This window comes from Larimichthys crocea, unplaced genomic scaffold (genome assembly GCF_000972845.2).
Source record: "Larimichthys crocea isolate SSNF unplaced genomic scaffold, L_crocea_2.0 scaffold100, whole genome shotgun sequence".
Taxonomy (NCBI): domain Eukaryota; kingdom Metazoa; phylum Chordata; class Actinopteri; family Sciaenidae; genus Larimichthys; species Larimichthys crocea.
Window position 1 is genome coordinate 35,869 of NW_020851384.1, and position 22,500 is coordinate 58,368.

General features: G+C 44.2%; 4 protein-coding genes across 7 annotated transcripts in view; 1 reads left to right on the forward strand and 3 right to left on the reverse strand.

Annotated features, from left to right (window-relative positions):
• decr1 (2,4-dienoyl CoA reductase 1, mitochondrial) overlaps positions 1–2,069 on the reverse strand; it is a 7,152-nt gene extending 5,083 nt beyond the window's left edge. The window contains exon 1 of the mRNA XM_010753511.3: positions 1,969–2,069. Within this exon, the coding sequence (XP_010751813.2) occupies positions 1,969–2,067 (99 nt within the window). The 5' untranslated portion in view covers positions 2,068–2,069. The remainder of the gene's footprint in view (positions 1–1,968) is intronic.
• A 190-nt stretch (positions 2,070–2,259) lies between these two features.
• On the forward strand, positions 2,260–4,357 carry pmvk (phosphomevalonate kinase). The gene is made up of 5 exons (XM_019264612.2): positions 2,260–2,791; positions 2,886–2,949; positions 3,029–3,181; positions 3,262–3,391; positions 3,469–4,357. Exons 1-5 carry the CDS (start codon positions 2,697–2,699, stop codon positions 3,612–3,614), a joined length of 588 nt encoding a protein of 195 aa, XP_019120157.1. The 5' UTR covers positions 2,260–2,696; the 3' UTR covers positions 3,615–4,357.
• Positions 4,066–8,665, reverse strand: LOC104937304 (tropomyosin alpha-3 chain). Of its 3 annotated transcripts, none has more exons than XM_010753508.3 (9): positions 8,346–8,665; positions 7,833–7,979; positions 7,464–7,597; positions 7,225–7,342; positions 7,023–7,093; positions 6,294–6,369; positions 5,036–5,098; positions 4,888–4,957; positions 4,066–4,769 (listed from the first exon to the last, which is right to left on the reverse strand). In XM_010753508.3, exons 2-9 carry the CDS (start codon positions 7,965–7,967, stop codon positions 4,687–4,689), a joined length of 750 nt encoding a protein of 249 aa, XP_010751810.1. In that variant the 5' UTR covers positions 7,968–7,979; positions 8,346–8,665; the 3' UTR covers positions 4,066–4,686. The 3 variants fall into 3 exon arrangements, with proteins under 3 accessions (XP_010751810.1, XP_019120155.1, XP_010751809.1); XM_019264610.2 differs by lacking the exon at positions 6,294–6,369 and adding an exon at positions 5,433–5,508 and having other exon boundaries at positions 7,833–7,976; positions 8,346–8,662; XM_010753507.3 differs by lacking the exon at positions 6,294–6,369 and adding an exon at positions 5,433–5,508 and having other exon boundaries at positions 8,346–8,662.
• Positions 8,666–9,315: 650 nt separating this feature from the next.
• Positions 9,316–22,500, reverse strand: part of arhgef2b (rho/rac guanine nucleotide exchange factor (GEF) 2b) — a 19,921-nt gene continuing 6,736 nt past the window's right edge. The window contains exons 3-22 of one of the 2 annotated variants that reach the window (XM_010753506.3): positions 20,984–21,051; positions 20,842–20,884; positions 20,493–20,625; positions 20,265–20,368; positions 20,023–20,166; positions 17,672–17,922; positions 17,220–17,345; positions 16,803–16,920; positions 16,475–16,723; positions 16,297–16,373; positions 15,359–15,531; positions 14,189–14,256; positions 13,735–13,962; positions 13,570–13,647; positions 13,241–13,296; positions 12,320–12,361; positions 11,595–11,645; positions 11,188–11,478; positions 10,914–11,067; positions 9,316–10,746 (exon numbers count right to left, since the gene is read on the reverse strand). In XM_010753506.3, coding sequence (XP_010751808.1) covers positions 10,697–10,746; positions 10,914–11,067; positions 11,188–11,478; positions 11,595–11,645; positions 12,320–12,361; positions 13,241–13,296; positions 13,570–13,647; positions 13,735–13,962; positions 14,189–14,256; positions 15,359–15,531; positions 16,297–16,373; positions 16,475–16,723; positions 16,803–16,920; positions 17,220–17,345; positions 17,672–17,922; positions 20,023–20,166; positions 20,265–20,368; positions 20,493–20,625; positions 20,842–20,884; positions 20,984–21,051 — 2,504 coding nt within the window. In that variant the 3' untranslated portion in view covers positions 9,316–10,696. Of the gene's footprint in view, positions 10,747–10,913; positions 11,071–11,187; positions 11,479–11,594; positions 11,646–12,319; positions 12,362–13,240; positions 13,297–13,569; positions 13,648–13,734; positions 13,963–14,188; positions 14,257–15,358; positions 15,532–16,296; positions 16,374–16,474; positions 16,724–16,802; positions 16,921–17,219; positions 17,346–17,671; positions 17,923–20,022; positions 20,167–20,264; positions 20,369–20,492; positions 20,626–20,841; positions 20,885–20,983; positions 21,052–22,500 lie in introns of both variants that reach the window. The other variant, XM_010753505.3, reaches the window with a different exon arrangement.

Genomic DNA, 22,500 nt, shown 5'->3' on the forward strand with positions numbered 1-22,500 from the left:
ATAATTTTGGCTACAAATATGTACTTTACAGCTGTTTTGCAATGTATAAAGCATTAATCAATAAAATTATACTTTATGGAACATTAAATAAGGCATAAATAAAAAAAAAATTATCTAAATAAAACTATGGATCCAGCTGCTCTGCAATTCTCTGTAGAGAACAAAATAATATAATATAGCATAAGCATCAATAAGCAATCAGCATCTTCTGCCTCTCCGAACTTGTCGGATAAGGGTCGCATTAACAATGTGTCTGTGATCGATGACTGAGTTTGATTGACGTCTTGCTGGTTGTGGCACTGGCTTTGTCTTTTTGTTTCTTTATTAATTCGTCGTGAGTGACTGCTTTTGTTTGAGATGGTTGATACATGTGTAGTGTTACCAAGAGGAGCAGCTGTTGCCTTGTAGCAATCTGTACATTATGTGCTGCTGCTTCTCGTCGGATTCTTCTCATTCGCTTTCAATCTCACCCACTGTTTTTGAACACCGACACACCTGCTCACTCTTCAGCTGCGTGAGGCAGTTGGGCTCTCCTGTTAGTCAGCGGGGGCGCGTGAAATGGAATGTATTGCGCATGCGCGTCTCTCAGAACTTGTGTAATGAAAAGTGGAAAATAAATTGTTTTAAACTCGATTATATGATTTTGAGTCGTTTGACAACAAAATCAAAATCGTGATCAAAATTCGATTAATTGCACAGCCCTAAGAGACATAGTAGACTTGGTAGGAGAGACAAGTACAATAAGAGAGTGAGCACCGGCCTCCTAAAGCTGCAGAAAAAAAGTTATTTTCTGATTGTCTCTGTTACATTCAGCAGGTTAGATAGACTGCCCATGGCAACCCAGATCAGCTCCCCTCACTCCCCCACCACTGGACTACGCTGCTACGAGTTGCCGAAATCTCTGATCCGGTGTGAATCCACGCTAACCCTTAAAGTGACCTCTCACCTGCTGGCGATGACACACTGAGCTCCCAGCTGTGAGAGTGTCGTAGTCATGGCTCGGCCCAGTCCTGTCCCGCCTCCTGTGTGATGAACGCCACCCTGTTGTTGAAACTACCTGTTTGGCAACATGGCGTCTTCAACCGGTGGGAAGAAACCCGACTGAGGACTGGAACCAGACTGCTGAGGAGAACGTTGCACTGTGGAACCATAACTGAAAGAAACAAGAACCAAGTTCCTTCAGGTCTGAGGGAGAAGTTTGTATTTAAAGCCCCCTTCAGTTTATTGATTTCTTGAATCCACTAATCAATCCTTAAACATGATAATCACTAATCAGTCATTAAACATGTAAATCACTAATCAGTCATTAAACATGATAAATCACTAATCAGTCATTAAACATGATAAATCACTAATCAGTCATTAAACATGATAAATCACTAATCAGTCATTAAACATGATAAATCACTAATCATCCTTAAACATGATAAATCACTAATCAGTATAAACTGATAAATCACTAATCAATCCTTAAACATGATAAATCATAATAATCCTTAAACATGATAAATCACTAATCAGTCATTACAACATGATAAATCACTAATCAGTCATTAAACATGATAAATCACTAATCAGTCATTAAACATGATAAATCACTAATCAGTCATTAAACATGATAAATCACTAATCAGTCATTAAACATGATAAATCACAGTGAAGATCTGAACCATTTTAGCAGACTTGTGTTAGTTCAGGTTCAGTTTAGGTTCTGTTCAGGTTCTGTTAGATTAAAGAATAATAGATTATTTAATTTGTTCTGTTTAACTAACTCCTTCATAAAAACATAAAACGTCGTTGTGACGTCATCATAAATAAACGTCCTCGTGCACTCGCAGCGGCAGAGTGCGTGTGTGCTCGCTCACGAGGTGAAAGGTCAAAGTTCAGTTCGTTAGTTTGACTTGTTTGTTTTTTGTTTACTGAATGTGAAAATTTAAAATCCAAAGTTAAAACATAAAACTTTCTCACGCGCTGAGCGGGAAAACTCCTCAAACTGCCCAAAACTGCTGCCTTCCGCCCAAACACCGCGGCCGCCATTTTGCCAAACTTGACCTTCGCACCGACCATACCACCCGCAACAGGGAAAAGGGGAGGAGTGACATTAAGAGTCATTATATTATATTATATTATATTATATTTAGTTTCTTTCGTGTCAACATCAACGTTTAAATTCAAATTAATTGGGTCTCAGTGTTTCTTTGAATGGTTTGTTTGTTTCTTGAGGTAAAAGTATTTAAATTCCTGAAATAAAAATATAAATGAAACTATAATGAAACGTAAAATGACTCATACTGTCATGTGACGTCACTGCGACAGATAATTAATCACCAGTAATTAAAAGGAAAAAAACATTACGGAGAAACAATGATGTCACCCCTCCTGCGAGAAGCGGTGGTTCGGTCCACGATATGACGATGATCGTGTGTTACCGTAATTTCTCTAAACTGGTGTGACGTCAGAAAAACACCGGGTTGTTTTTAGTTTTTCTGCACAAACAAACTTTAAACATCATGTGATCAATATCCAATCAGCGTGTTATCGATTACTGACGTCACGAAGCGTTTGTAATTAGTCGATAGGAGTTTTATTTTGAAGTCTTCCGGTTTGCTGCTGACAGTTACGGTAATGGTCTAATGTGGTCCGATGAACGGAGCTGAGACAGGCTGGCAGCGGATCCGTCAGTGATTGGTGGAAGGATGGAGGACCGTGGCTCCGAACCCGCACTGGTTCTAGTCTTTAGCGGCAAGCGCAAGTCCGGAAAAGACTACGTGACAGACCTGATCCAGAACCGGTAAACAAACTCTGCGATGAACCGTAAACAGCACGTGGTGTACATGTATGAAGGCACTGATCAGCTGATTGTTCTGACGTTTGTTCTTCTGTAGTTTAGGTTCTGACGTTTGCTGTGTTCTACGTTTATCTGGACCCCTCAAACAGCAGTATGCTCAGGTAAGTCCAACAACTGCTGATCCCCTTTACACGTCACCATGGTTACTGCTGAGTCACCCTGGTTCTGTTGGTTCTGTAGGAACACGGTCTGGACCTTGACGAGTTGTTGGGTCCTGGGCCTTATAAGGAGCAGTATCGGGCTGACATGATTCTTTGGGGAGAAACTCGACGGCGCCAGGACCCTGGATTCTTCTGTCGCCTAGTAACCAGAGGCGTATGGCAACCTGTCTGGGTAGGTCACACTGGTCAGGTGGTGAGTGCTCTGCTCTTTCATTGGTCAGGTGGTGAGTGCTCTGCTCTTTCATTGGTCAGGTGGTGAGTGATGCCCGGCGTCTGTCAGACCTACAGTGGTTCTGGTCAGAGTTTCCTCGACAGACTCGATGTGTTCGAGTTCAAACTTCAGAAGAAACACGTAAACAGAGGGGGTGGAGCTTCACAGCAGGTAACATCACCCGTCTGTCTGCCTGACTCTCCACATGTCTGTCTATCTGTCTGACTCTCCACCTGATTATCTCTCAGGTGTTGATGATGCGGAGTCAGAGTGCGGATTGGACAGTGGGGTTGAGTTTGATTGGATCATCGTTAATGAGAGCGATGCCCCCTCGTTAGAAGAGCAGCTGAAGCCAATCTTGAAGTTAGCTGAGGAAGCAGCTGATCAACGTTGATATTGACTGTGGAGCCAATCACTGCAGCAGCAAAGACTGCTGGGAGATTTTCACCTGGACTGTTATGCCTGAAATATTGACGTTCAGTTTAATTATTCATCATCGAAGGATCAATCGGAGGATTACTGACTGATAATTGTGTTGTGAAGTAATTGATTACTTGTAATGAGATTACAGAAGGTAACTATAATCAGCACAGATGACTAAATGGCGAAGAATAAGTAATTAGATTACATCAGAGAGAACGGGTAATCAGATTACCATGTCAAAGATTACTTAAGTTACATTTTTTCATGATGCTCCTCTGTTGGTGGCCTCACACAACATGCTAAGAGACAAATGGATCTAAAGGTAAACAAAGGACGTCTGATTCTTGGACAGTACACACTGTACTACACAGTACTCAAACCAGCATTTACTACAGTACTTTTGACATGAATAAACAGAGTCATTTAGATGGCCATGCTTTTATTTTATAAAATCCTGCCATGATTTATTACAATGAGCTGTGACATCAGCACAGTGATGACCATCAGTGATCATCATCACCTGCTTCCAGGTAAAAACAAACTTTATTCATCAGGTCAAAGGTCACCTGTGGGGATAACGGGTGTGTCCCTGACCTCTGATTGGCCCCTGGTCTACCATATATGGCAGTGGAATGCCTCAGTGATTGGCTACCTTAAACCACGCCCATCTGGAACACATACATCATTGGCTAACAGGAAGTTGGCTCTGATTAATCAAGGAGGCAAAAACAATTAGTAACGACACAGTTCGTTAGTTCATAATTAACAATGCTGTTAGACTCCTCCTCCTCCTCTGAACTCCTCATTAATACTGGAGGGAGGTTGGCACTGTCGGAGGAGGAGGAGGAGGAGTGAATGAAAGCTAGGGGTGATTAAAGGAGGAACGTTTGAAAACAAGAATCATAAAACGGGGAGGGGCTACACCTCTGTGACGCCTCCCAACATGGAAGAAGATGAAGAGGAGGTTCAATAGGAGGAGTAACAGGAATGTTTGGCCACAGAGTCCCTGAGGGGGAGCAGGGGGGAGGGCAGGGTGAGGAGGTTCAACAGGAGTTGAGGTCCTCCATGGTCTGATTCAGAGTCGCCTGAAGCTCCATGTTGGCGTTTCTGGCCGAAGTCAGAGCGTCTGAAAGAAACAGAGACAAGATAGACTTCTGATCAATGAAATGATAATTAATGAACTGAAAATCAATGAACTGATAATTAATGAACCATTAAATGTTAATCAATAAAACTTTTCTGACCTTCGAGGCCGTCGATCGTTTTCTCCAGTTTGGAAACGGAACGTTCGGCGAACTCTGCTCGAGTCTCAGCCTGGAAACAAACAGGAAGTGAGGTCAGAACAGACAGGAAGTGAGGTCAGAACAGACAGGAAGTGAAGCTTTGTCTCACCTCCTTGAGTTTGTTGCTCAGGTTCTTGATCTCCTCTTCGTACCTGTCCTCCTTCAGGGAGTACTGACAAACAGAGACAAACAGCCAATCAGAGAACCAGGTGTACGAACAGCCAGTCAGGTAAAGGGAGTGATGTGATAGCTTTACGTGTGCAGGTAACGTCGCTGTTCATGGAGCTCCACCTGCGACCTTCACACCTGACCATTACCTGTTCTTAATTGTTCAGTTTACAGGTGTTAGTCAGGTGGACAGGTAACTCACTTGATCTACAGACACCCAAAAGGCAGACTTCATGTTTTCACACCAAATACAGAAATCTGAAGGAAGATTTCTCTACAGGTGCAACAGGTAAATGTTAACAGGTGTTAACAGGTGTCCGTCCGTCCGTCCCCCCTACCTTCTCAGCCTGGGCCTCCAGAGACTTTGAACTAGTGAAGACAGTTTTCAGCTCCTCCTCCAACATCCGACTCTTACTGCAGGTCAAAGGTCACATCAGAAAGAACAGATGTGTCAGTGTGGCATCTGACAGGTGTCATGTAGGGCTGCCACGATTAGTCGATTAGTCACAATTATGTCGACAAACAAAATCGTCAACAACTAATTTAGTCGAAGCATCGTTTTCATTTTTTTTTAACTTTGCTTTTCTCTCGAAACTGCGGCTGCAGTTTCCACTGCCGCATCTGCCTTTCTGTCACACACACGCACAGTAGTGGTAATCGGCGTCAGGCGACGCAACTTCAGTGAATCACTGTGAATTCAGGGCGATTTTTCCGCAACTTCCGCGCAGTCTGCCCGAGAGATTCAACTCGGCGGGTCAGGGACGGCCGCACGGTGCAGGAGGATCCCCTCGTGGGACCTCTCCCCGGCGCTGGCTGGCCTCCGCGGTGGCTCTGGGTCGGCATGGAAAGACTCTGGGGCTAAGGTGGCTCACAGCTCCGTCCGCGAGGTTTACAGCGCCCACCCACCCCTTTCCGGGACAGTGAATTTACGTATGATCCGATTACTCGACTAATCTAAAAAATAATCGGTGATTAGTCGACTATCAAAATAATGTGGCAGCCCTAGTGTCATGTGACGTGTAGTTTTGTGTCTGACAGGTGTCGCGTATACTTTGGTGTCTGCAGCAGGTTAGAGTCATGCAGAGGCTGGCAGGAGGAGCTGAAGCAGCAGCTAAAGGTCAGAGGAGGAGGCAGCAGGAGGTCAAGAGGAGGAGCTCCTCTAGTTTTACAGCAGTGGGGGGTCAGGTGACCCTCAGTACCTTGTCCTCAGATGCATGCAGGCTCTTCAGTGATTGGTCAAAACTCCTCAACTGCTCCTCCAACCTCCGAACATTACTGTTACAGAAGTAAGTAAAGACGGACAGGTGAACAGACAGGTAGCAGGACATGCAGCAGCAGCATTTTTCCATGGAAACAGACAGAAAGAGAAAGATGATGCAATAAGATTACAGTGCTGTTAGTGAAGCAGTGTGACATCATTCAATTTCCTTGAGGAAGTCATCACAAAGGGATCAATAAAGTGCAGTCTAAGTCTGTCTCATCCTGAGGTCATCACTGTACGAGTCTCATCTGATCGGTTTGTTCTGACGCTGTACTGCAACACCCATGAGCCTCAGCTGCTGTTGCCGTGAAGAAGAAGCCAGAGTTTGACAGAGGGGAGAACTTAATTTGAACCTCTGTGACTGGCCAGTTTTTGGTGAAATGCACCCTGGGAGTCGTAGTGAACGTCTCCCTTCAGTTTCATATTTGTCGTTCTGCAGAATCAGAGAGCAGCTTCAAGCAGTAAGCATGCATTAGGCACGTATGTGCTGTGTGTGTAGGCACGTATGTGCTGTGTGTGTACACGTATGTGCTGTGTCTGTGTACACGTATGTGCTGTGTCTGTGTACACGTATGTGCTGTGTCTGTGTACACGTATGTGCTGTGTCTGTGTACACGTATGTGCTGTGTGTGTGTACTGTGTCTGTGTACACGTATGTTGTGTTAACCTCTCGCCCTGCTCAGCCCGGCCTTCAGCTCGTTCCAGTTCTCTTTCCACCATCACCAGTTTACGAGCCACCTGTCAATCAAACACACATCTGTCAGATGATGTCACTACAGGTGAATTTTGAATAGGTATGAAGAGATGACATCATCAGATACCCTGTGACATCACCCCGGGGTATCTCAGAGGTGTATTTGTGTTGTTACCTCTTCATATTTGTGGTCGGCCTCCTCAGCGATGCGTTTGGCTTCTCTCAGCTGAACCTCCAGCTGCTCGATCTTCTCCTCGTCCTTCAGAGCTTTGTTCTCCTTCACCTTCATACCTCTGAACCACAGACAGGTCAGAGACACAGACAGGTCATTCAGAGAGACAGACGGGTCATTCAAAGAGACAGACGGGTCATTCAGGTAGGAGGAGCTTAGTTAACAGGTGCGGTGTGTCTGACCTCTCGCTCTCGTCGGCGACCTTCTCCACCTCGTCCAGCTTGTGCAGGGCGGTGGTCAGTCTCTCCTGAGCGCGGTCCAGATTCTCCTCGCTGAGCTGCAGGCGGCGACTCAGGGCTGTCACCTCTGCCTCTGCCTGCAAGACAAGCACGAGGGAACAGTCAGCCCTGATTGGCCCTCTGCCCTAAAGTCAGCTGTGATTGGTTAAGAGAGTGTGTGTGTGTGTGTGTGTGTGTTATCTCAGGCAGCATATTTCTTATCACACTCTGTAGTACACACTGTACTCACACTCAGTAGTACTACAGAGTATTCCAGGTATTTGTGGTATCTGGAACAACCTGCCAAACACCTGTACAGGTGTGTTGTAGTACCTCCTCTCTGCTCCTCTTCTCCTTCTCCACCTCCTTCTGCAGCCTCTCAGCTCGGTCCTCCGCCTCCTCCGCCTGGTCCTGCAGCACCTTGATCTTCTTCTTCACTGCATCGATGCTGTTCATGCCTCCACTCATCTTCTTCTTCTGCTGTCAGCCAATCAAACAACACGCACTGATGACTCATGCAGTTTGCACCAATCACATCACGTTTGCACTTCCTGTTTCTCTGTCTGACCTCAGACTCTGAGGAGGAACTGGACCGGGTCAGAACGGACCGGGTCAGAACCAGCTGCTGGAAACTGAACCACGTGACACAGAAACAGGAAGTGACCTCAGTGAGGCGTCATAAAGTTAATTTGAATATTTACACACCTGTGTGTGTGTGTGTGTGTGTGTGTGTTGTTGTTAGCATGTTAGCTCCTGTTGCTAACAGCGGCCGCCGCCCTGTTAGCATGCTCGTGGAGCTGGAGCTAACAGAGAGCAGGTGAGGTGTACCTGAGTGAGTCTTCTTACCTGTCTGGGTCCTTTAAAGAAAATACACCTGCGGCTCGCGCACACTTCACCTGGCGCCGTCACTTCCCTGTTAGCTGTTAGCTGTTAGCTGTTACAAAGTGACGGAAGTCTCACAAACTGCGGCTTCCGGCCTGTCTGAGCCTGCACGCGGGGTCGGTGTGTGGTTCTGAGTGTTCCGGTCCTGGTCTCGGGTCCTGGTCGGTTCTGGTTCTGGTTCTGGTTCTGGTTCCGTCTCTGCGGTGTTTCCTCATCAGCCAACTCCCAACTCAGGACTACACCCTCTTCCGGGTGAAGTTCCCTCCAAAGGAAGTGACGCAGACCCGACGACGTTTATAAAATAAAAGTCATTTAAATTTCTAAAAATTGTTGATTAAACTACGGAAGCGGACTGCTGCCAAAAAAAGAAAAGGCGGACCAGTACCACGTGATACTTTACCGCTATAATGGGATGTAGTTGATCCATGATATACTGGCATCACCATGGCAACACAGACCCCATCAAACAGAAAGGAGTTTGGTACCTTCTGCCATACCATCGCTCAACAAAGCACCCCAGTAATCGCTGGGCAGGAGCAATGCATATGGAATAGGGATGGGATATAAATGTGACAAGTGTGCTGTATTGAATGTCTGTTCTTCTGGTTATGTTGTGGTGTTTCTATGTATCTGTGTATCCATGTATGTTTGAGGCTTTGTACAAACACATTTCCTTATAACAACAATAAAGTAATAAAGTATTATGGCTTGAGGGTGACAGTGAGTCACATGATCAGTCAGTCATGTGATCATGGAGGGACTCTTCAAACTGCGGGCCCGACCTGTCTGAGCCTGGACACGGGGTTGGGTGTGTTGGGTTCTGCTCTTGGGTTCTGGTCAAATTCCGGTTCAGGTCTCTGCGGCTGTCCGGTGTTTCCTTATCCAGCCAATGTGATTTAATGAAGCAGACGATCAAAGCACCAAACAAACATGGTGAATGTTTAAAAAGTTGTTATGATTTTAATCTGCAGAAATAAAAACAGCTGATTTATAACAAAACTAACATTATTCACAAACTTCAGTCCAACATTAGAATGTCATGAAAATAAGAAGCTGTTGCTGCCTCCAGTTTAAACAAAGTCACCTGGATGCCTCACCTGGAGTCTATAAAGCTCTTTTTGTCCTGATGTTATGAATCACAAAATGACTCGTCGTCAAATTTCAGGCTGAAAAACTTTTTTTTACACCTGATACAAAAAACATTTCATAAACATAAAAAAAACATTTCATTAACATAAAAAAAACATTTCATAAACATCTTAATCTTTTTTTCTTCTCAGGTGAAAACGCCTAGCGTTCTGCTGTCGACATGATCTGTATTTTTATTTCAGTCATAATTTATAAACAATATCAAACAACATGTCTAAGACCATCGAGAGCACTTTGGGATTTTATGTTGAAATCCATTCAGAGACAGGAAGTGGAGGTCCAAGGGTCAAACGGCGTCAAAGTGAAGAAACTCTTTGTCCAATAAAAAATAATTATTTCTTTGTGTGTTACATTTTTTAAATGTTGATCAATAAAAAAAAATATTTTAAAGTTTCAGTTAAGTTCATCTTTTAAAAAGGTTTAAATTTTTAAACTGAATGTTTAGTTTTGCAATCAGCTGATTTATTGTGATCGTAAAACTGAAAATAAAATTAACTCCTCATCATCTTCATCATCAACCATCAGCTAAACTCTCAGGACAAAAGACAGTCAATGAAATGTTCATCAGACGTTGGTCTGATGTTGATCTAACTTCTCTGTTCATGCTTGGTGTAATGAAGAGCAGCTGCTGTGTTTTGGTTAAACGATCGGATTGGTTCAAACCGACAAATGAGATTAAATACATAGAAAAGAAACATGATAACATGCTAACATGCTAACAGCAGTGATGTCATGTTTCAGCTTCATGTAATCTACAACTATACCCCCCCCCCCCCCCGCCACAGCAGGTGGTGACTCCAGCACATGTCCAAAGGCATTCTGGGTAATGTAGTGTGGTGAGTTTCAGGAGGAAACTCCACCCAGCTTCATAAAACAATGTAATGTAAGCCCCGCCCCCGTATAACCCCGTCCACTGCTGCATTAGGGGGTGGGGCTCCAGCTGATGTGATGATGTAAACAGGTCACATGGTTATACTTCCCGTTTCTAACCTAACAGCAACATTCAGAAAACATTTCAGGAACAAAAGTTCAACAGCGGATTTGGTCTATCACACAGGAAATGACATCATCTCCAAGTCTGACAGTGACTGCAACAGGCTGTGACATCTTGCTGACATCACAGTGACATCAGCAGGTCCCTGAGGTGGTCAGGTGGAGGTGTGAGGTTAACTGGGATCAGCGCCACACTCGCTCTCCTCTGGGATGTCCTGCAGGTCTGAGAGGGCAGAGGTCACCAGGGGTTACCATGGAGACATTCATCAGCACAGTAACATTACAAACGGTAGTATAAATACATATTTAAATGACATGATAATAAGTCAACTAATTAATTATTAATTTGAATATTCATATGTTCATATATATATTAATTAGTGAACCAACCTCTGGGGCTGTCCGAGCGAGGAGAGATCCTCATCACTTCCTCTTCCTGCTCATTTACTTCCTGGACGCCGTCTAATTGGTCCACTGGATCCTGGATGGCCAATGGCGAAATGGGGTGGGGCTCCAGTTCCCTGCTGCCACGCCTTCTGCTCACCTGCTGACAATGATTAGATTAACCTGGTTTGACTTAATCTGGTTTAGTTAAGCCTGGTTTAGTTTAGCCTGGTTTAGTTGGCTTAGGTGTCCCGCTTTGTCACCTGCACATCTGACCTACCTGTTCTCCCTTGATGACATCACTGATCTCTCCATTACTCCTCTTCCTGCTGTCTGATTCCTCCCCCTCTCTGGTTGGCTCCTCCCCCTTTAGACGCAACCGTGTCACTTCCTCCTGTAGCAGCTCCACCTGTCGCCGCAGCAGTACCGCCTCCCCAGCGGCGTCAAGCCCTGTGTCCCGTGACATGGACCGACTGAGGCGGGGCCCATGGGCGGAGCTAGGGATTAAGGAAGTAGAAGGGGCTGTTCCGACTGACAACTCCAGTATCGAGTCCTGACGAATCACAGCAGCCTGGGGGCGGGGTCAATTAGGTATGAGGCAGGTATATACTGCAGAATGACAATGTCAATCATCTTCAACACATCACATGATTAATACAAAATGTGAATATCTTCCTGTCTTCATACCTGCAGGGCGTGAAGGTGTGTGCTCAGACTGACCAATCGTTGACGGACTTCCTGTAGAGAGGACAGACATCAGCTGAAAAAAACTGAACATTTGTTTGTCTGTTTGTTTTAAACATAGCTGGATCACAGCCGAAATATAGCCATGTCACAGTCGGATCACAGCTAAAACATAGTTGGATCACAGCCGGATCACAACCAGATCACAGCCAAAACGTAGCTGGATCACAGCCAAAACATAGCCGTATCACAGTCGGATCACAGCCAAAACATAGCTGGATCACAGCCGAAAAACATAGCCGGATCACAGCCAAAACATAGCCGGATCACAGCCAAAACATAGCCGGATCACAACCAGATCACAGCCAAAACGTAGCTGGATCACAGCCAAAACATAGCCGTATCACAGTCAGATCATAGCCAAAACATAGCTGGATCACAGCCAAAAAACATAGCCGGATCACAGCCAAAACATAGCCGGATCACAGCTGAAATATAGCCGTATCACAGTCAGATCACAGCCAAAACATAGCTGGATCACAGCCGAAAAACATAGCCGGATCACAGCTGAAATATAGCCGTATCACAGTCAGATCATAGCCAAAACATAGCTGGATCACAGCCGAAAAACATAGCCGGATCACAGCTGAAACACAGCCGTATCACTACCTGATTACAGCCCAAACATAAAGTAGATAAAGAAGGAGATGCTCAGATGTGTTTGTTACCTCATTTACAGTTCGTTCCTGCAGCTGGTTCCCGTTTCTGTCCTGAAAAAAACAAAACAGAAGAAGTCAGGAATGTTCCATGATTGTTCAGTGTCCATCATCAATTTATCAGTCCATCATCAATTTATCAGTCCATCATCAGTCCATCATCAATTCATCAGTCCATCATCAATTCATCAGTCCATCATCAGTCTATCATCAGTCCATCATCAGTCCATCATCAATTCATCAGTCCATCATCAGTCCAACATCAGTCCATCATCAGTCCATCATAATTCCATCATCAGTCCATCATCAATTCATCATTCCATCATCAGTCCATCACCAATCCATAATCAGTCCATCAATCCATCATCAGTCCATCAGTCCATCATCAGTCCATCATCAATTCATCAGTCCATCATCAATTCATCAGTCCATCATCAATTCATCAGTCCATCATCAATTCATCAGTCCCATCATCAGTCCATCATCAATTCATCAGTCCATCATCAGTCCATCATCAATTCAACAGTCCATCATCAGCCCATCATCAGCCCATCATCAATTCATCAGTCCATCATCAATTCATCAGTCCATCATCAGTCCCATCATCAATCTATCATCAGTCCATCAGTGCCATCATCAGTCCATCATCAGTCCATCATCTTTTCATCAGTCCATCATCAATTCATCAGTCCATCATCAGTCCCATCATCAATCTATCATCAGTCCATCATCAGTCCATCATCTTTTCATCAGTCCATCATCAGTCCATCATCAATTCATCAGTCCATCAGTCCATCATCAGTCCCATCATCAATCTATCATCAGTCCATCATCAATTCATCAGTCCATCATCAGTCCATCAGTCCATCATCAGTCCATCATCAGTCCATCATCAGTCCATCATCAGTCTGTCCAGGGTCAAAGGTCATTTACCTTTGACGAGCTGCTGTTCAGGTCCAAAGAACCATTCAGAGAACCTGGGTCACCATCTGAGAGTGAAACAGACACAAACACAGCAAGAGAAGTAAAAATGTCAGCAGAGGGAAGCATCACACTTTGCATCATCAATGACATCATCAGTGACATCATAAACATTAAACTGATCGAAGAGACAGAAAAACACAAATAGGGAAATATGTCTGTCTGTTTGTAACTGTCTATAATTGTCTGGCTGTAACTGTCTGTCTGTCTATAACTGTCAGTAACTGTCTGTCTGTCTACAAACAGAAAGTTTGAACTTTGATCATGTGCCACTGACTCACTGCTGAGTTCCTGGTTGCCGTTGGTTACAGAGGACTTGTTGATGTTGGAGTCCAGCAGCAGTTCGGTCAGTTTGTCCACTGAAAACAGACAAATACAGCAAGGTCACATCACACAGTAACACAGCGAGGTGACATGATGCAGAATGACTGAAAATTCAAACTTACCTTCAGCGATGGAGGCGCAGAGGAGCGGCTCGGCCAGGGGAGTGTGAGGTGTGTCTGCCCTGAACAGATTCCTGCAGGAGGAGGAGGAGGTCTTGGAGGAGGAGGTGCTCTGCTCCACACCTTCTCCTTCTTCTTCTTCTCTTCCTGTCGCCTCAACCAGGTCAGAAAACAGAGTGACTCTCTCCTGAAGGAGCTCCAACACCTCCCTGTCCTTCTGCTGGATATCAGCTATGGAGGAAAGGAGAGGAGAGGAAAGGAAAGGAAAGAAAAGGAGAGGAACGGAGAAGAAATGTTGTCATAAGTTTCTGTGCAGTCATTGTGAGGACTTTCAGTCTAGGATCAGGGTACATCAGGATGGACAACTCTCTGAGGATCTCAACATGTTTTATTGGTGTAGGTGAAGGAGATAAAGGAGGTGAAAGAGGTGAAGGAGGTGAAAGAGGAAATGTTTTACCTCTGAGTCTGCGCAGTAAAGCTTTGTCCTCAGTCTCAATGAGAGGAAACTCATCTCTGGACGGACAGCTGCAGACAAAACACACAACACTGTGAGCACTAAGTATACAGACTTATCAATTAATTACTAATTAATAATTAACTGTTCACTCAACTAAGGATTTAGTTTTGTTGGTGCAACTCTGATTACCAGGTGAGATGGAAGAAAATTGAAGAAAGCATATCAGGGAAAATTCCTATTCAGGCATGGATGAGTAACTTAAGAGACTACATGGTTTAAATAATAGTGACTATTTTTAGATTTCTTCAGGTATGTCACCATATTAACAGTTCTATTCCTGAGGGCCAAAAAGTGTTTGAGAATGAATTGTTAAAGTTTTGATTAGTGCCTATAAGGGTGACTTAGGACTTAGAATAAGTTCAATACTTTACAAGGGACCCCAAGAAGTTAAGACAACTAGTAGCATCTATAATTAAACAAAAATGGGAAAGGGGAACTAACAGCTGCATTAAAGAGGAAATCTGAACAAAATATTGTGAATTTCAATGGAAGATATCAAGCTCAACCTCTTGGAAAGTGTTTGGCTGGAAGAGTCTTAGGAGATATTTTGTTTCACCTGTTCAGCAGTTGAATCACTCAGAATATGTTTCACAATAAAAGCCTGAAGGGTTTCTATCCAGGGCCTTTAATTTGAAACAGATACAGGATGCATTGAGTGTATTAACAACAGAGTCTGATACTTTTTTCTGTATTTTCATTTTCAGCAAGATCCGGTTCAATAAAAAAACGGGTTCAACAGGAGATCAGGTTCAACAGGAGATCAGGCTCAACAGGAGATCAGGTTGGTTTAGGCAGAATGAAACAGGCCAGTTGGTCTAAACTGATAAACAAACAGCTTCAGGTCAGCCCAGGTCTGAAACAGGGCACTTAAGTGGTTCAGTGTTTCAGACTGTGGCCGAGCAAAATATGTAGCACTTGTCTTGATGGTAGCACCAGAGGAAAGATCAAGGTGTCATTAAGACCTGAAGGTTCCATCCTCTAAAGACCGGGACAAATATACAGTAACTAGACCAATAATTCAGAAATTTGTATCTCACTAAGGACAAATGACCATATTTACAGAGTATGACACAGGGTCAGTGTTACTGTGAGGTACCATGCAGTACTGACTTGTCAGCAGTCTGCTGGATGCGGCTCATCCAGGTCCTGCGGTCGTCTTTCGATGAAGCATACAGCTCGTACATCTCTGGAGGGGTGGAGGCGCTGATCAGGTACATCCCTCGTTCCTGGTTGGCTATGTCTCTGACAATCAGGTTATTCAGAGAGACTACTGGAGACTTGTCCTGAGACAGGTGGAGACACAGGCATACAGTCAGCTAAACAGGTAAACAGACAACAGGTAAGCTCAGATAGAGCGAAAGGTGGCAATATCTGGACAGTCAACTTATTTTTATCAGGTCTCACAAACGACAACCTGAAGCAGTGACATGAAACAAACACACAACTGACATGTGTGCAGGTGGCGAAGGTTCAGATACAAACAGGGGGATCCAAAGACAAACCACTGAGGTAGACAGATGATAGATGGTATCAGTCTTTCTGTAATGACTGGACAGTCTTAGACTTGTGATCCTGAGTTGTCGTGGTACAAGACCACCATATTTAAGCATGTCTTGGTTGAGTCAAAGAGGTCCGGGATAGTACCTGTGGACTGGCATGGTGATTCACATCTTAAAAGAAAGGGTGACTGCCAACTATCAAGATATCACACTGCTCAGCCTATGTAAGGGATTGTTCAGTTAGGCTGCTGAAAAGAGGCTATGACTGATTCTGGAGTGAGGTGTTTTTCCTGATCCTACAGGGGTCATGGGAGTTTGGCCATGTGTGTGTCTATATCAGTTTCATGTGTCCCCAGGATGTGTTGCAGGAGTTACTAAGGAACTTCAGGTATCAGGGCATTTACTACAGGTCCTTCAGTCCTTGAGAGAGTTTTTTGCATGTCAGCTTTTGCAGATGATATGCTTCTGCTAGCTTCATTCAGACTGGTGTCCAACAGAGCTGATTTGTGGAGGTACAGGTATGAGCGGGTATGACCAGGTGTGACTTACCAGTGATGCGAAAGTGAACTTCTGATCTTTCTCCTGAAGAAAAACCAAGATGTCTGACATCAGCAGGACCTGTACATCTGTAGACAAACACACAGGTAAACAGGTGTAATGCATGCCTACATATCTATGTGTCTCATCACAGCAGGTAGACAGATGATGCGGCATCAGTTGGCTCTACCTTTCATCCTCGAGCCTTGGACCTTCCAGAGGAGAGTCCCTTCGTGGAGGAGCCTCCTCCTCAGCAACTCTCCTCCTCTGAACACTCCTCCTCCACGGACCTCAGCCTGAGCCCTGGGGTCCAGACGGGCCTGAATCTCTTGCAGCCTTCTGGTTCGGTCTAGCTCCAGCACTTCCTTGTCCACTGAACTAATCAGCTCCTTCAGCAGAAGCATTGCCTGACTTAAGGCCTGGGCCTCCTCCTCGTTGCCTGTATGAGGTCAAAGGGACAAGGTAACATCAAAGACAACAGACAGAGGTCAGAGGTTATTGAGGGTCAGGGGTCGTACCTTTGGTGTTGTCGAGGATTCGTTGGATGAGGACGGGGTACTTTGTGAGTCGCTGTGTCACCAGCAGGATACATTCCTGGACGCCGTGACGACGCAGCAGAGGACCACGACAGACACGCTGAGCATTATGGGGAAAAAAAGAGAGTCAGAACCACACAGAAACATCCGAGAGCTGAACTACAAGGTGAGATTACCTATGATGTGTCACAGGTATGTCGAGTTTTCAGTGTCTCCCTTTTAACCATGTCACTAACTGATGCTGCACACCTATCCTGGTCCAGACCAGGTTCTGTGCTGTGACAGATCTATGATTCTTATTATAAATACAAACGTGTTCTCTAGATTCTGGCTACAAAAGTTAATAAAAATTAAAACCCTAGCCGTGGTCTAGGTCCAGGTTCTGATTCTGGTCCTCACCCTGATGAATTGCTGCAGTCTTCGGTCTCGAGTTAAAACTTCTTTGTAGAGTTTCACAGCTTTTGGATGTCGACTGCAGAACTCAGAGTAAAGTTTCTTCATGTCGTCTGCAGACTGACCTGAAAACTACAGACAGACAGGTGCAAAAAGAGAGAGACAGGTACAGAGAGATAAACAGAGAGACAGACAAGATCACGGTATGTATGGCAGTGAATCATAAATTTCTCCCTCACTCACAAAACAAACGATTTAATGAAAAATGTAAAATGTTTTATCTTCATAAGAAAAAATATAAAATAATAAATATGTTAATATACAGTATATATTTACAGTACAGTTATATATCATACGGAATATATTTATATATTATACAGTATTTTAGACTCTGGTGCCTGACCAGAGACACTAAACAACAGTGAGTGGACCCACAGAGATCACCTGTGCTGTCATACCTGTCTGAGCAGCAGGTCTCCAATCCTGCGGACAGTGAAGTTGGTGGAGCTGCCCTCCATCAGACCCTCCTTCCTCCTGTTCAACAGCTCTGACAGGAAGTTTGAGTGCCACTCCAGCAGCTGATCCAGACAGGGGAAGATGGTGTGAACCACGCCTGCCTCCAGCATCACCTCCTCCAGCATCCCTCGCCGGTACACCCCCTCCATGATCCGCAACGTCCGCACATGGTGGAACTCCGTCTGGATCAACTCTGAGAGACGTCATGAAGGAGAGTGAGACAGGATGAAGGATGTATACATATAGATGTTTTATATATTTATATACATGTTTGAGACATTTACTGTAAATTCCAGACTACAGCGCACACCTGATTAAAAGCCGCATACTCTAATTTTAGAAAGAAAATCAATTTTGTACTTGTACAAGCCGCACCGGATTTTAAGCCGCAGGTATCCCATGTAGTAATATGAAAAATTAGCTCAAAAACTCATTTATTCTTTCATTATATGTTTTTATTACTGTAAGAAATGAGTCACTGACAGTGGGTGACAAGCGGACAGGTAAGGGACAACATCCACTCTTTTCACTTGTATGTTTATACAGAGAACTTAAATCCAAATTTTATCACATGTAAGGATTTTTTTAACTTTTTTAAATTTAATCCGCTTAGTAACATAAACAAATATATTGTAAATGCTTTTTGTCGGTGTCTGTAACGCAGCTACCATGAAATATACGTTTGTATCAGCAACACACAAATTACGTTGCTTATGCTTTTTTACTCAATGAACATGAAAGTGCATGAACAGCATTCCAGTATCTCCTAATAACTGGTAAAAACATATGCCATATACTGCATCCTACCAGAAAAGTCACTGATCGCCTTCTTCATCCTCCTCCTGCGCACTGAAACCATCAAAGTCCTCTACTTCAGTGTCCGAATTAAACGGCCTCAGGATCTAATCACTTACTGCATCACTCTCCTCATTTTCGATGTCACTTGAGTGCGCACCGTCCTCTTCATCATGCAGCAGTCCAGCCTTTCGGAATCCGTTGGTGATGGTTGATGTTTTGACACAGCTCCAGGCATTTAGGATCCACTGGTAGACTTGATTTAAAGATGCTCTTCGCATGCGGCCTGTTCACTCTTCGCGGAGTGCCACTTTAAATTCCAGGTTCAGGCTGATGTCCAGTGGCTGGAGGTACTTAGTGGTACCCCCAGGAATCACAGCTGAAATTGTGTTTGTGCTCTTGATGGCAGCTTTCACTGACTCTGTTACATGGGCTCTCATGCTGTCCATAACGACAGTGCTTTTTTTTTGCGAAAAAAGCCCCCTGGTCGCTTTGAGTAACACTCTCTGAGCCAATCCTTCATCAGGCTCTCCATCATCCAACCTTTCTTATTTACTTTCACCACGATTTCTTTTGAGAATTTTTCCTTTGGCATTGTCAGCCGCTTAAAAATCACCATGGGAGGAAGCTTCACTCCGGATGCTGTGCAACTCAAAACACAGGTAAAATGCGTTCTCTCATGGCCGTTTGTTTTCAGTGTGATGGACGAGTCACCTTTTTTATTTACAGTCCGAGTGAGAGGCAGGTCAAACGTCAGAGGTACTTCATCCATATTTATGATATCTTCTGGCCCGATGGAATTCTCTGTTATCTTTGTTTGAGTGAACGTGTGGAATGAAGCAAGTTTCTCCTCGTAGTCGGAAGGGAGCTGCTGACACAAAGTTGTGCGTGCCCTCAAGGACAGGCGTTTTTGTTTCATGAATCTAAAACACCACAATGGCCCACCTCTAAAATCTTCTATTTTCAACTTGGTGGCGATTGCTTTTGCCTTCAGTCTGATTTGTAAAGTAGAAACACAGCGGCCGCCTGCTCTCTGTGTGTTGACCCAGTCTTCCAGAAAGTTTTCAAGCTCGGGCCACCTGCTATGATTACCTCTGAAAGCTTTTGTCGTCTTTTTGCATTGGCTCAGTTCTCCATGCTGGCGCCTCCACCTTCTCACCATTGATTAATTTATTCCAAGATTGCGTGCAGCAGCTCGATTTCCTTCTTCAACCGCCAGAGTGGTCGCTTTTAACTTAAAGGCCGCATCATATGCTTTTCTTCGGGTATTTTCCATGTCGATGAGGGTTAGTAGAAATGACTGATTTACAATAGTTGTGATAGTACGCTTTTTGGCGCCAGGAAAAAACATGAATAAGCCGCACCGTAGTATAAGCCACAGTGTTTAAAGTGAAGAAAAAAAGTAGCGGCTTATAGCCCGGAATTTACGGTATGTTTGTATTACATATTTTTATACTTGTTTTATATATTTGTATATATATTTTATATATGTATATACCGTAGATGACATCCTGTTGTTTGATGAGGTCTTTATGAAGTGTCTGCAAGAAGTTTGGATCCACAACGAGACTCCAGCTGTCGGCCTGAACACAGCTGCCCTCCGCCTGCAGCTCCTCCAGCAGGGGGCTCCACCACCACTCACCTGTAAACAATATCTGAATCTAATTAACTATTCTAAATGATCCTAATAATTACAGGAGTTACTGATTACTGATTATTGAGATGAAAGTGAGAACAGACCGTCATCAGTCAGAGACTCCATGGACAAAGTCCTGTTCCTGAAGTTCAAAGACTCAGTGGACTGAGACAGAATCCTCCTGAGACCCACAGAGTCCTCACTGACACTAAGGAGAGACAGACAGGTCAAAGAGAGACAAGTAAGACAGGCAGACAGACAGAGAGACAGAGAGTTCAAACTGTTCAAATATCAGAAACATGTAAACCAATCAGGCAGCCACTCAATCTTACCCTGCAATGTTATTGGTGGAGACGCTCTTGGCGAGTGAGAGGCCAGAACGAACCCGTCTGGACCCGAGCAGAGACTGACGAAGACTGTCTGACGGGTAGATGGCCGAGCTCGGACGCTCCTTCATCATTGGAGCTGAAAAATCAGGGCAGAAGAGAAAACACATGATAAAACTACAGAAGAAGAAGAAGAAGGAGAAGAAGAAGAAGAAGACACCTTTTAAAAACAAACAAATGTTTCATGATTAACAGATCACACTGTCACATCCTGACACATCCTACATTTACCACAATGCAGCTAGATGGACAGTCATCGTGATAGATTGTTAAAGAGACAGGCGGGTAGACTCACTTTTGGTTCGAAGGGCGACATTCTGCAGAGCAAGTTTCTGTTGCTGTGAGAGACAGACAGGAAGGAGGTGAGATTGTCACTACAGATAGACATGTAGCCAAACAGACAGACAGTACAGATAGTACAGACAGACAGGTCTTACCCTTTGTTTCATCTTGGCACAGCTGGCCAGACTGTCTCTGCAGCGGTTGTGGATGGTGACATTACAGGCTAAGAGACAGACAGGTAGACAGACAGTAGACAGTTATTTTCCTGTTCAGATGTTAACTCCTGTTGATCCACTCTGACCTGTGATCAGGTGAACGGTGTCTCTGTCATTCATTCGTCTGTTCTCATGTAACTTTGGGCTCCGGGTCGGGAAAAGTACGTAACGCTTTACGGCACTAAGTCACACAGCACCAACTATTTCACTGATTCTGGTGAAACTGGATCATATTTTATGGAGGAAATATTATATATATGGTTTTCATTTTGTGATTAAAAAAACAAACATCATGTGATGATCAAACTTTTGTAATCTGAAGACCCTACAGGTCTGAACATGGAGTCAGGTTAACTGTCAGTAAAACTGGACAGGACACCTCCAAGTGACATACCCATCTATCATTTTTTCCTCCCAGGTCTGGTTGGGTCGAATCAGTTCAGGTTGGGTCAGGTCGGGTTGGGTCTCTATGGCAGCAGGTTTAGCAGGATGTTGAGTCCTAACCATCAACACATTCCAGCTCCACCTAGAGGATCCCAAGCTGAAACTAATTTCAGCTGCTTGTATCCTCAATCTCATTCATTCAGCCACTACCTGAAGCCCTTTTGATCCACAGACATTTAACGTTTTAAAAAGTTTAACTGAGAAAAGATACAAGCGACGTGGGTGGAGTCAAAACTGTTGGGTGGAGCCTGTAGAAGAAACACCACTGAGCATGTTTAGTGAGTAAACCAGGAAGTGAAACAGCTAATAGGAGCATGTTTGTGTCCTTGTCCGTGTCTGTAAACACATGGACAAGCATCACAGGCCACACACACACACACACACACATACACACACACACACACACATGCGCATGTACGCAAGCATGTCTGTGTTATGTCCTACATTTTGATTGGATGAACCCTGAGAACTGGGTCGAGGGGACAGGGTGTGTGTGTGTGTGTGTGTGTTAATCTGACGATGTACATCTGTTCATTGTGAAGAGGATTAACGCACCATCTGTTACAAACATTTTATGTTTTATGTGTTGAAGTGTGTAAAGGTTGACCAGATATTGTTGGTGGGATCGACCAGGACCCGGCCGATGTTTCCACTTAGTTCGTTAGTGCTCATTGTTGTGATGTCATTCTACAGACAGTTGTTAAGGTCACCTGAGGTCTGGTGTGGTCACATCAGGTGAGGTCACAGATCACCTCCTTCACTACTCTTTCAAAACACCCGTCCTCCTTATCCAAAACATTGTTGTCACGATAAGAGTGTCCTTTGTCCCTGAGATACTACACTGCAGAGGCTAGTCCTGATGACCTGGCTCTCCTGTGTTAGTTAAGTCTGTCTGGTTTCAGTGATTCAATTCAATTTTATTTATATAGCGCCATATCATAACAAAAGTTATGTCATAATACTTTCCATACAGACCATACTCTTTATAATATTATTTACAGAGACCAACAATT